Source organism: Acanthochromis polyacanthus, chromosome 16 (assembly GCF_021347895.1).
Source record: "Acanthochromis polyacanthus isolate Apoly-LR-REF ecotype Palm Island chromosome 16, KAUST_Apoly_ChrSc, whole genome shotgun sequence".
In the NCBI taxonomy this organism is placed as follows: domain Eukaryota; kingdom Metazoa; phylum Chordata; class Actinopteri; family Pomacentridae; genus Acanthochromis; species Acanthochromis polyacanthus.
In genome coordinates, this window is record NC_067128.1 from 8,045,132 (window position 1) to 8,056,708 (window position 11,577).

The following is an 11,577-nucleotide window of genomic DNA, read 5'->3' on the forward strand; positions in this document are numbered from 1 at the left end:
CTGACAGGAGAAACTCCAGTTGGGTAAAAATAAAAGCTTTTCACAACAACCTCATATTTCTGCTTTCAGGTACTTAAAACTGTGCACTTAAATACAGACAAGAAACATGACATTTGAATGTGAAGAGGAGTTGATTAACTGACTAACATGAGTCATTTGTTTTTTCTGAGAGTTTCCACGGAGCTTCAATGGAGCTGTTGCATGTGTTAAAATTATCCTAAGTTGCATTTACACTCTGAAGTTTGTGTTGAATGTATTTTATGAACAAATCAAAGTTACAAAGTAAAACGTTTGGATTTATTAAATGACAACTGATACCATGCACACTGTAAGAAAAAAAATAAAATTAAAAATCTGTTATTTTATGCATTTTTTATTTCTACATATTTGTATTGTATTTGTGGCAGTACAGGCATCAGTGGGTGGTCATGCCTAATTGGCAATGACATAGCCAACCACCCGAGGCGCACCCACTTATAAGAGGGGCGATCCCTACCTGCCATCTCTCTCTCGCTGCTCCTGACAGGTGATGTCATTTCCGGACCGGACGCTTTGCTTCGGACAGGTAACGCGGCTTGTCTGCTCACCTGATGCTTTTGTCTCGCGTAGCAGGGAGCTAATGATTTTGTGTTGTGCTACAGAGTGGCCGACTTGGTGCTCTCCAGGCTCATGTGTGTGTGTGTCATCTGAATGGCCTGCTGTGGTGAGTGTCTTCCTCTCTGCCTGTTACACGGCTGATAATTACCGTGGCTAATTATAGCCTGATTGTAGGTGGACGCTGGTAGCTGTGCGGTACCCTCTCCCTCTTTCGTGGTGTGTGTGTCATACTGGTTGACCTGCTAACTGGTAGGTAGCTTCCTGCACTCTCTGATTTTTGTATACAAACGCGAACTTATTAATGACAGATTCGTCGGGTCCTCAGATCCCTCTGCTAATGGTGCGAGTGACGTCTGCAAATGGTGCGTGAGTGACGTCAGCATCTGCTGACCAGGTTTGCGGCCAGAACTCGAAACGTACATAGCCACCAGCTACGGGGGACCGCTGCTGCTTTGTCTTTGTTTCCTTTTATGCTGCTTTTGCTTTTGTTTTGTCTCTTGGTTGTTGCCTTTGCACCAAGGTTTTAATTGGCATTTAGTGTAGGTATTTTAATGTGGCGATTGTGAATAGTGGGGTTAGATCCCTCTCCACATTTGTTTATTTCTTTCGTTTTTGTTCTCATTAGTTACTTTATTCAGTTTCTCTGCCTGTTTGCTTAATTTGTTATCTAATTTCTTTTGGTTTTGATATTTTGTCTGGGCAGAGGTTATTATTTTTGTTAATTGAATTGTGTTAATGTGACCCCACTAATTTCTTTTGTTGTCGTTCCCTTTAGTTGCTGAGGTCCGGTGGTGGTGGAGGTGACCTGGTGGCGGGGTTCCCCCCCCCTTCTTGTGTGCTGTGCTTCCCTGGGTTCTAGGTCTCCTCACTGAGTGTGTGCTGTGTGTGACTGTCACGTGTGCCTGGGTGCTTATATTTTTGGTTGGGGATTCTCCACCAACCTGTAGCCTACACACCCCGGTAAGCCTCAGTGTTAATTTAGTTTCCCCCGTTCATTTGTCCCTGTGTGAATGGTATTTTAGTGTTTTAACTTGTCTGTTAAATAAAGAATATGTTTTTTTTGAATGGAAACGTGTCTCCTCGCCCCTGAGTAAAACGAACTTGTGTGCCTTAAGGGTGAACTTGATTGAAAACTTACTTCCTGGGGCGAAATTCCCCAGGTGGCGTTGTCGGTAACAATATAGTTAGTGTATGATTTGACCAAGACTGTCATACTATAGCCGCTCCGTAACACCCCCTCGTCTCGCCACAATCTGGCGTTGTCGGCAGGATTTACTCATTTAACGGCAGAGACACGTGTTCCTCTTTTGTTTTGCTTGGTGTTTGTATATATGTATCTTTTTCTTCTTTCCTGTGCCCTAACGATGTTTTTCTTGTAGGCACATTGAAGCAGTGGTGTTTACGGAGACAGAGCAGCAGTAGTTCCCCAGTCGTCCCTTGCGTAGGTTTTGGTGAGAACCCTTCCACACACTTCACCTGTCGGCCTCATATCCAAGCATACTTATTAGCCTGTTAAGTTTTGCTGTAGTCATGGAGACTGAGTTGCAGGAACTCCAGGAATTGGTGGCCCAGTTAAAAGCTGATAATGAGCGTTTGCGGCGTGAACAGGTTGACCCTAGTGCCGGTCCATCCACTTCATCTGCCCCACCTACTGCCCCCTCCACTGTTAGTGTCCCTGTAACAGAGAGACTAGTTTTCGTGCCCCGAGATAGGAAGTGTCCCATCTTCAGGGGGAGGACAGGCATAGGGTTGGGTGAGTGGGTTGAAGAAATACAGGCATGCATGAGGGCCCGACATTTATCCCGGTCTGAACAGGCGTTTTTCATATTCGATCACCTAGAGGGAGAGGCTAGAGAGGAGATTAAGTATCGCTCCAGTGCAGAGAGGGGAGATCCTGACACAGTATTGGCCATTTTACAGGAGCTGTATGGGTGCTCTGAGTCGTATGTTGCTCTGCAGGAGGCTTTCTTCTCCAGGAGGCAGCAAGAGGGAGAAACTCTTCAGGAGTTCTCTCTAGCCTTGATGGGCCTCATGGAGAAAGTGGAGCAGCGTGCGCCTAGTCACATGCCAAATTCAGCAGCCCTGTTGAGAGACCAATTTGTTGAGCATGTGCTAGATAGCTCCCTGCGTCGTGAGCTGAAGCAGTTGGTGCGTAGACAGCCTGATTACACCTTGCTTGATGTCCGGGCAGAGGCGATCCGGTGGGAGCGCGAGGGTTTGCCTGGTGGTGCGAGGGGTCGCAGTCACTCTGTCCCCTCTGTGTTTGGTGTTCAGTACGGTGTTCATGTTGGCCCACAGGAAACTGCCGCTTCACCCCCAGTGTCTGAGATGGCTGAGCTGAGAGAGATGCTCAAGCGTCAGCAGGAGCAACTCAGTCAGCTCACTCAAAGCATTGCTCTCCTGCAGACCTCTCACCAGTATAGTCGTCCACCCCGAAATGGTCCAGTAATATGCCGGCGCTGTCACCAGCCTGGTCATTTTGCGAGGGACTGTCGAGTGCATGTTCCTCCTCCTTCACTGTCCCATTCACAGCCCCCATCCAATTCTGCTGCGCGGTCTCATTCTGCATCAGTGTCGGAAAACTAGTGCCCACCGAACTGCAGAGCCACAGTTTGGGTGGGGTCGCTACTGGCTCACAGGTTGCTTCAGCTAGTTTAGAGGCTTCTAAACTGATTTCGTCTTGTCCCCATTTAGGTGTGGACATGGGTGGAGTAAGGGTGCCCTGTTTAGTAGATACTGGTTCCATGGTGTCTACTATCTCTGAGAGCTTTTTCCGCCAGCACTTTGAGCCTTGGGGTCAGGAGCGCCTTCAATCATGCCACTGGTTGCAGCTTAGGGCTGCTAATGGCCTGGAGATCCCTTATATTGGCTATCTGGAGCTAGAGGTACATCTTTGCGGCAAGTTGATGTCACACTGCGGAGTGTTGGTTGTGAGGGACCCTCCTGGTGGTGTGCCTGCACAGGTGCCTGGCGTTTTGGGGATGAACATCATCCGTAAGTGCTACCAAGAACTTTTTGGGCAGCATGGCGCAGCTTTGTTTTCTCAGCCCTGTGTCTGTGGGTCCCCAGAGCCTGTTGTGCGGGCGCTGCAGCAGTGCCATCGTGCTAGCACTGAGGCCCCACAGGACAGTCCAGGGAAGGTAAAAGTCAGGGGTAAGAGAGCTTGGCGCATTCCTGGTGGTGTCATGAAGATCGTGGCAGCCACATGTTCTGAGGTATTTTCAGAGTCCACTGTGTTGTTTGAACCATTGGACTCCGGGTTGCCTGCTGGCCTGCTGGCGTCCCCTGCTCTGGTTCGAGTAAGTCGGGGAACTGCATACATACCAGTCGTCAATGTGGGTTCAACAGATGTGCTATTGTACCCCCGCACTGTTGTCGGCACATTAGACGCGGTAAATGTCGTCAGCCTTCCATCCGGCGTCACTGAGGTTCCGTCAGGGGTGGCCACTGTCTTGTCTCAAACTGTTTCCCCCACAGTGCAGCAGCAGGTGGACGACATAGACCTGTCCTCATTGTCATCTGGGGAGCAGGGTCAGGTGCGGTCCCTGCTTAGGCAATACACCCCTGTCTTTTCAGCTCACGATGGAGACTTGGGCTGCACAAATCTGGTCTCTCATGATATCCCTCTGGTTGATGATGCTCCCGTTCGCCAACGCTATCGGCGCATTCCTCCCTCTGAATATGAGGCAGTGAAAGAGCACATCAACCAGCTGTTGTCATCACAGGTCATTCGAGAGAGTAGCAGTCCCTATGCGTCTCCTATCGTGTTAGTTAGGAAAAAGGATGGTAGCCTTCGTATGTGTGTTGATTACCGACAGCTGAACAGCAAAACCAGAAAGGACGCCTTCCCTTTGCCACGCATAGAGGAGTCTTTAGACGCGTTGTCTGGTGCCCGCTGGTTTTCGACTCTGGACCTGGCTAGTGGCTACAACCAGGTACCGGTGACTGAGACAGACCGACCAAAGACTGCCTTCTGTACGCCATTCGGCTTGTTTGAATGGAACAGGATGCCCTTTGGTCTTTGTAATGCCCCTGGCACGTTTCAGAGGCTAATGCAGCGCATCTTTGGAGATCAACAGTGTCAGTCCCTGTTGTTGTATCTGGATGACATTGTTGTGTTTTCGTCAACTGTGGAGCAGCACTTAGAGAGACTGGATGTTGTGCTAAGCAGGCTCAAACAGGAAGGCCTCAAAGCAAAGCTCAGCAAATGCTCCTTTTTCCAGAAGGAGGTGCATTACTTGGGCCATGTAATCTCTGGTGATGGTGTTTCCACTGACCCGAGTAAGATCGAGGTGGTTGCCAACTGGCCGATTCCCTCCACAGTGTCAGACTTGCGGTCTTTTCTTGGGTTTGCCAGTTACTACAGGCGGTTTGTGGAGGGCTTCGCCAAGTTGGCAGCCCCTCTGCATAAGGCTGTGGCCGAGTGGGGCCGTGTAAGAACTGGTAATTCTGGGCGTGGCATCATTGGGTGTTGGACCACTGAGTGTCAAGAGAGTTTTCAGGTACTGAAGGCCAGGCTTACCACCGCCCCAGTACTGGCCTATGCCGACTTTTCACTTCCTTTTATTTTGGAAATAGATGCAAGCCATGGTGGCTTGGGTGCCGTGCTCTCCCAGGAGCAAGCTGGTAAGGTGAGGCCAGTAGCCTACGCGAGCCGAGGTTTGCGGCCCACCGAGAGGAACATGGCAAATTATAGCTCCATGAAGCTGGAGTTTTTGGCCCTTAAGTGGGCTCTGACGGAAAAGTTCAGGGAATATTTGTTGGGTCATAAGTGTGTTGTCTACACGGACAACAACCCATTGAGTCATCTGTCCTCCGCTAAATTGGGCGCCACCGAGCAGCGGTGGGCAGCCCAACTTGCTGCATTTGACTTTGAAATAAAGTACCGGTCGGGGAGGAGTAATAAAAATGCAGACGCCCTCTCCCGTCAGCACCCACCTGGCCCTCAGGATGTGGGAGCTATGCTCCCAGGTACTGTCATTCCAACTGCGTTGCAACAAGCTTTGGCATCAAAAGAGGTTGAGGTAAATTTAAATGCAATTTCTGCCTTACCACAACACACTCCTTCTGACATTCGTGCCCTTCAGCAGGCTGACCCTGTTATTGAGGAGCTGTTGAGGTTTTGGAGGCGAAGGCAACGTCCCAGCCACGAGGAGCGGCAACAGTTGTCGCTACCTGCGTTGGCTCTGCTCCGGCAGTGGGACCGCCTCATTGAGAAGGATGGTGTTCTTTATCGCCAAGTGTTTCGTTCAGACGGTGGTGAAGCTGTGCTGCAGTTATTGCTACCAGTGGCACTGACCGACGAGGTTTTGACTCAGCTTCACCAGGAGCATGGCCATCAAGGGGTGGAGCGAACGCTGGCCCTCCTGCGGGCTAGGTGTTATTGGCCTGGCATGTCCTCTGCTGTTGCTCAGTGGTGCCAGACCTGTGAGCGGTGTCAGGTTGCAAAGGATGTCCACCCAATAGCTCGCAGCTTTTTGGGGCATCTGTTGGCATCACGCCCAAATGAGATCCTGGCAGTTGATTACACCTGTCTCGAGCCTGCCCAGAACGGCATGGAAAACATCTTGGTGATGACAGATGTTTTTAGTAAGTATACCGTAGCTGTCCCCACCCGCGATCAGCGTGCCTCCACTGTGGCCAAGGTCCTTGTGTCTGAGTGGTTTTATAAGTTTGGCGTACCTGCTCGGTTACACTCAGACCAGGGTCGTAATTTTGAGAGCGCTTTGATCCAACAGCTTTGCAGCCTGTATGGTATTGTTAAATCGCGCACTACCCCGTACCACCCAGCTGGCAATGGTCAGTGTGAGCGATTTAACCGCACCCTCCACAACTTGCTGCGCACTTTGCCAGTCTCCCGGAAAAGGGACTGGAATTCATGTTTGCCTCAGGTTCTGTACTGTTATAACACCACTCCCCATCAGAGCACTGGAGAGTCGCCCTTCCTCCTGATGTTCGGCCAGGAACCGAGGCTCCCAGTGGACTTCCTCTTGGGTCGAGTTGAGAACCCGGTGAGTGGCACCGTTCATGAGTGGGTCCAGGAGCATCAGGCCCGCTTGCAGGTGGCCTTTGATGGAGCCAGAGGACACTTGCAACAGGCAGCTGATCGTAGAAAGAGAAACCACGACCAGCATGTGAAAGATGTGCCTTTGAGTGAGGGTCAGTTGGTGTATGTGCGTGATTTCAGTGCGAGAGGTCCCCATAAGATCCGGGACCGGTGGAGCTCTGCAAGGTACCAGGTGTTGAGAGCCCCTAGGGGAGGTGGTGCTGTATACACCATTGTGCAGATGGATGATCAGTCCAGGGTCAGGCAGGTCCATCGCTCGATGTTGAGGGCTGTGGTTGGGGTGGATCCACCTGCCTCTGTCTCTGTGTCCATTTCACCACCGGTCAGAGAGTCATCCTCCGAAGATGGGAGTTTGGACTGTGACTTGATGGTTCTGAGGCAAGAGACCCCTGGGCCCCCAACTGTCGTGCCCTCCACTCGACTAACTGCAGTGACCCCTACTACACTCCCAGTACTGGTGTCACCAGACGACCGAGACATTTCAGAGGGTGGTCCGTTGGCAGTACCACCGTCTGAGTCATCAGCGCCTTTAGTCTCCCCTCCAGAGAACCATGCTGGGCCTAGTGGTGTTGTCCCGCGCAGGACTGCAAGGTCCACTGCCGGCCACCACCCTAATCCCCACCGTCTCCCACAGCCAGTTAGACAGGAGGTGGTTGCTCCTCCTGTGGTTGTGTCAAATGCGGCTTTCGCTTTGTTTCAGCCTTGGAATTAGCGACCGATGCTGGCATTGATTCGTCCATCGTCGGGGCGACGATGCAAGGAGGAGGGATAGAATGTGGCAGTACAGGCATCAGTGGGTGGTCATGCCTAATTGGCAATGACATAGCCAACCACCCGAGGCGCACCCACTTATAAGAGGGGCGATCCCTACCTGCCATCTCTCTCTCGCTGCTCCTGACAGGTGATGTCATTTCCGGACCGGACGCTTTGCTTCGGACAGGTAACGCGGCTTGTCTGCTCACCTGATGCTTTTGTCTCGCGTAGCAGGGAGCTAATGATTTTGTGTTGTGCTACAGAGTGGCCGACTTGGTGCTCTCCAGGCTCATGTGTGTGTGTGTCATCTGAATGGCCTGCTGTGGTGAGTGTCTTCCTCTCTGCCTGTTACACGGCTGATAATTACCGTGGCTAATTATAGCCTGATTGTAGGTGGACGCTGGTAGCTGTGCGGTACCCTCTCCCTCTTTCGTGGTGTGTGTGTCATACTGGTTGACCTGCTAACTGGTAGGTAGCTTCCTGCACTCTCTGATTTTTGTATACAAACGCGAACTTATTAATGACAGATTCGTCGGGTCCTCAGATCCCTCTGCTAATGGTGCGAGTGACGTCTGCAAATGGTGCGTGAGTGACGTCAGCATCTGCTGACCAGGTTTGCGGCCAGAACTCGAAACGTACATAGCCACCAGCTACGGGGGACCGCTGCTGCTTTGTCTTTGTTTCCTTTTATGCTGCTTTTGCTTTTGTTTTGTCTCTTGGTTGTTGCCTTTGCACCAAGGTTTTAATTGGCATTTAGTGTAGGTATTTTAATGTGGCGATTGTGAATAGTGGGGTTAGATCCCTCTCCACATTTGTTTATTTCTTTCGTTTTTGTTCTCATTAGTTACTTTATTCAGTTTCTCTGCCTGTTTGCTTAATTTGTTATCTAATTTCTTTTGGTTTTGATATTTTGTCTGGGCAGAGGTTATTATTTTTGTTAATTGAATTGTGTTAATGTGACCCCACTAATTTCTTTTGTTGTCGTTCCCTTTAGTTGCTGAGGTCCGGTGGTGGTGGAGGTGACCTGGTGGCGGGGTTCCCCCCCCCCTTCTTGTGTGCTGTGCTTCCCTGGGTTCTAGGTCTCCTCACTGAGTGTGTGCTGTGTGTGACTGTCACGTGTGCCTGGGTGCTTATATTTTTGGTTGGGGATTCTCCACCAACCTGTAGCCTACACACCCCGGTAAGCCTCAGTGTTAATTTAGTTTCCCCCGTTCATTTGTCCCTGTGTGAATGGTATTTTAGTGTTTTAACTTGTCTGTTAAATAAAGAATATGTTTTTTTTGAATGGAAACGTGTCTCCTCGCCCCTGAGTAAAACGAACTTGTGTGCCTTAAGGGTGAACTTGATTGAAAACTTACTTCCTGGGGCGAAATTCCCCAGGTGGCGTTGTCGGTAACAATATAGTTAGTGTATGATTTGACCAAGACTGTCATACTATAGCCGCTCCGTAACACCCCCTCGTCTCGCCACATATTATATATAGAGAGAGATTAAAGAGAGATACTAGATTAAATGTGTCATGTCCTATGAATTATTGCAATAAATAATATAATAATAAAAAAATATTCTAACTATAGAAAATCATTGTATTTTTATGGAATGGTTATTTTCTGTAATTGTACAGCATTTGATAGCCCTCCATCTGCATGAATATGACTCTTAAACGGATATATTAGTTGTCTTCTGTTTGTTTGTGTTGTTTTTACAGCGTGCTGAAATCCGCTTAACCCTTTAAGCTTCAGTCAATTCCAGCCGTTTTCAGTACAAAAAATCGCTAATATTCTATTTTTAAATAAAAAAAAATTACGAAAAATACGGGGAATATTGGACGCGCATCGGGAGGTGCATTTCCTTGAAAACGACCGATTCGGGGATTTTATACCGACTTCAGGACATGTTTTGGAGAAAATAGTTTACTGGCTTGTGTCATCTGATGTAAAAGGTTGGATTATGGCCGTTTTTTGTGGAATCTTTTTTTGTGTGTGTAATAATAAACCCGGAAATGTGAGTCGCGCTGTGTGCTTTGAGGCCGTGTATAGAGAACGGATGGATGAATATTTGTTTTTGTCGGACAAATGTGTTTTTCTCACCCGCTGTGGTAATCGCATCTGAAAGTGGTTTATACCGGCGGATTCATGAGAATCTAAGCTTTCCATCGGTGTATAGTGTTTGTATAATTGCGTTTGCACCCGTCGGACATTCTTGAAATTCCTATGCAAATTAGTAGGTGTACCGCCGGCGGTACACTGAAGCTGAAATTGGTAAACTGGCAATGAACAATTTGCACATCGTGTTCGTTCAGGTAAAAGTTACACAGAGTGGAGCATATACCAGTCAGGCATAACATTATGACCACCTGCCTAATATGTGTTGGTCTCCTTTATGCTACTGAAACTCCTCTGGGGATGTCCTGTGGTACCAGGATGGTAGCAGTGAATTCTGTGGGGCCTGTGGGTTGCAGGTTGGGACCTACCTAGATCAGACATCCTGGCACATCCCATAGATGCTCAAAAAGATTTGGATCTAAGGAGTGTGGAACCCAGGTGAACACCTTAACTCTGTCATGTTAACTGGGCCACTTATGAGCAGTGTTTGTGGTGTGTCGGGGTGCATTGTTCTGCTGAGGGTGGCAACTGGCATCAGGGACTGCTGTTGCCATGGGGGGTTGGGGAGTTGGGGGGTTGCTTGACCTGCAGTGTTCAGGAGGGTGGTACATGTCAAACATCCACATGACTGCCAGGACTCAAGGTTTCCTAGCAAAATGCTGCGTTATGACAAGATGACTGATGCTTTTCACTTCACCTGTCAGTGGTCATAATGTTGTGGCTGATCGGTGTATACATGTATAAAGAGATTAGTGTTATATTCATTTAGGTAATCACGTAGCAGGTTTGTAATAGTTGCTTAGCAACACTATCCTCCTCGGTCTGCGTTTTTCTTTAGACTCTCCTGGATAGCTGGATAGACACAGTAGCCGACTGCAGCTTGTTGATTGGAAGCTACTGTATGAACAGTAAACTGTGGTCCAGCTGATGGTTTGGTGTTACTGCTGGTTGTGCTGACAGGAAGAAATACGAGGTCACGTGTTGCTGTAATAACAGCTAGACACCGAGGCTCGGAATATGTCACGCAGTCCAACCAAATAACACCTTTAAAAGGCAGTGGAAGTAGAAAAAAAAACTATCTTCCTTCATGTTTACAGTAAGTACAGATGTTAGTGACAGGTCTTAATTAGAGCCAGATGTGACCAGGAGGAAGATGAGCCCCATAAACACTGCAGCACCCACAGACATCCTGACACAGCGTTTTCTACACCCTAAAAAATGAAGAGGAAGATAATGTGCAAAACAACTGCAGCCGTTTACTCACAGTTCTGAAAAGTAAAAACAGCAGTGAGACTTTGGAGTAATTGAGACAGTCTTGGACATCTTCATTATTTGGGGTGAGAGAGCAAACAGAACATCTGATGTAGATTGACTAAAAAACTGAAAGTATTTGTGGTTTCCACATAGGATGCGCAAAAACACAAAATTCTACACACTTTTAACAGCATTATGTAACAAGGTTCTGCTCTGTCAGACCCTCAGCAGGAAAAATTCCGGTCACTAAACGTTACTGACAGTGTGTGGGATGTTTTGGGTCTTTTATAGTCAGAGTTTATGATCTGACGCACCTGTCTGTAAGATTTTCCGGCCTGTAAGAAATTTGTAGTAAAAAATTGCTTCACTGCCATCAGTACAGTGATTCAGTATTACTGAGTTTACTGCTGAGACAGTTCTTAGATATGTACAACGATTCTACATTGCTTATAGAGCTGAAACTTAAAAAATATGTATGGAGCAAGACAGATGCTGATGTACACTACCAGTCAAAAGTGTGGACATACACCTTCTCATGTAATGAAATTGTCTTTATTTTCATGACTATTTACATTGTAGATTCTCACTGAAGACATCAAAACTATGAATGAACTCATATGGAATTATGTTGTAAACAAAAAAGTGTGAAATAAGTCAGGACATGTTTTATATTGTAGATTCTTCAAAATAGCCACCCTTTGCTTTGATTACTGCTTTACACACTCTTGGCATTCTCTCCATGAGCTTCATGAGGTAGTCACCTGAAATGGTTTTCCAACAGTCTTGAAGGAGTTCCCAGAG

General features: G+C 48.1%; 1 protein-coding gene across 2 annotated transcripts; it reads left to right on the forward strand.

The window, feature by feature from the left end:
• Positions 1 to 398: 398 nt before the first annotated feature.
• On the forward strand, positions 399 to 6,980 carry LOC127530309 (uncharacterized). 2 transcript variants are annotated; one of them, XM_051936749.1, is made up of 3 exons: positions 399 to 846; positions 1,373 to 1,557; positions 1,977 to 6,980. In XM_051936749.1, the coding sequence occupies exon 3, from the start codon at positions 2,128 to 2,130 to the stop codon at positions 3,181 to 3,183; it is 1,056 nt and encodes a 351-aa protein (XP_051792709.1). In that variant the 5' UTR covers positions 399 to 846; positions 1,373 to 1,557; positions 1,977 to 2,127; the 3' UTR covers positions 3,184 to 6,980. The 2 variants fall into 2 exon arrangements, 1 of the variants encoding a protein (XP_051792709.1); XR_007936862.1 differs by lacking the exons at positions 1,373 to 1,557; positions 1,977 to 6,980 and adding an exon at positions 923 to 1,366.
• The last annotated feature ends 4,597 nt before the right edge of the window (positions 6,981 to 11,577 follow it).

Coding starts and splice junctions, on each gene's coding strand:
- LOC127530309 (XM_051936749.1), top strand. CDS start 2,128: ATGGAGACTGAGTTGCAGGAACTCCAGGAATTGGTGGCCCAGTTAAAA.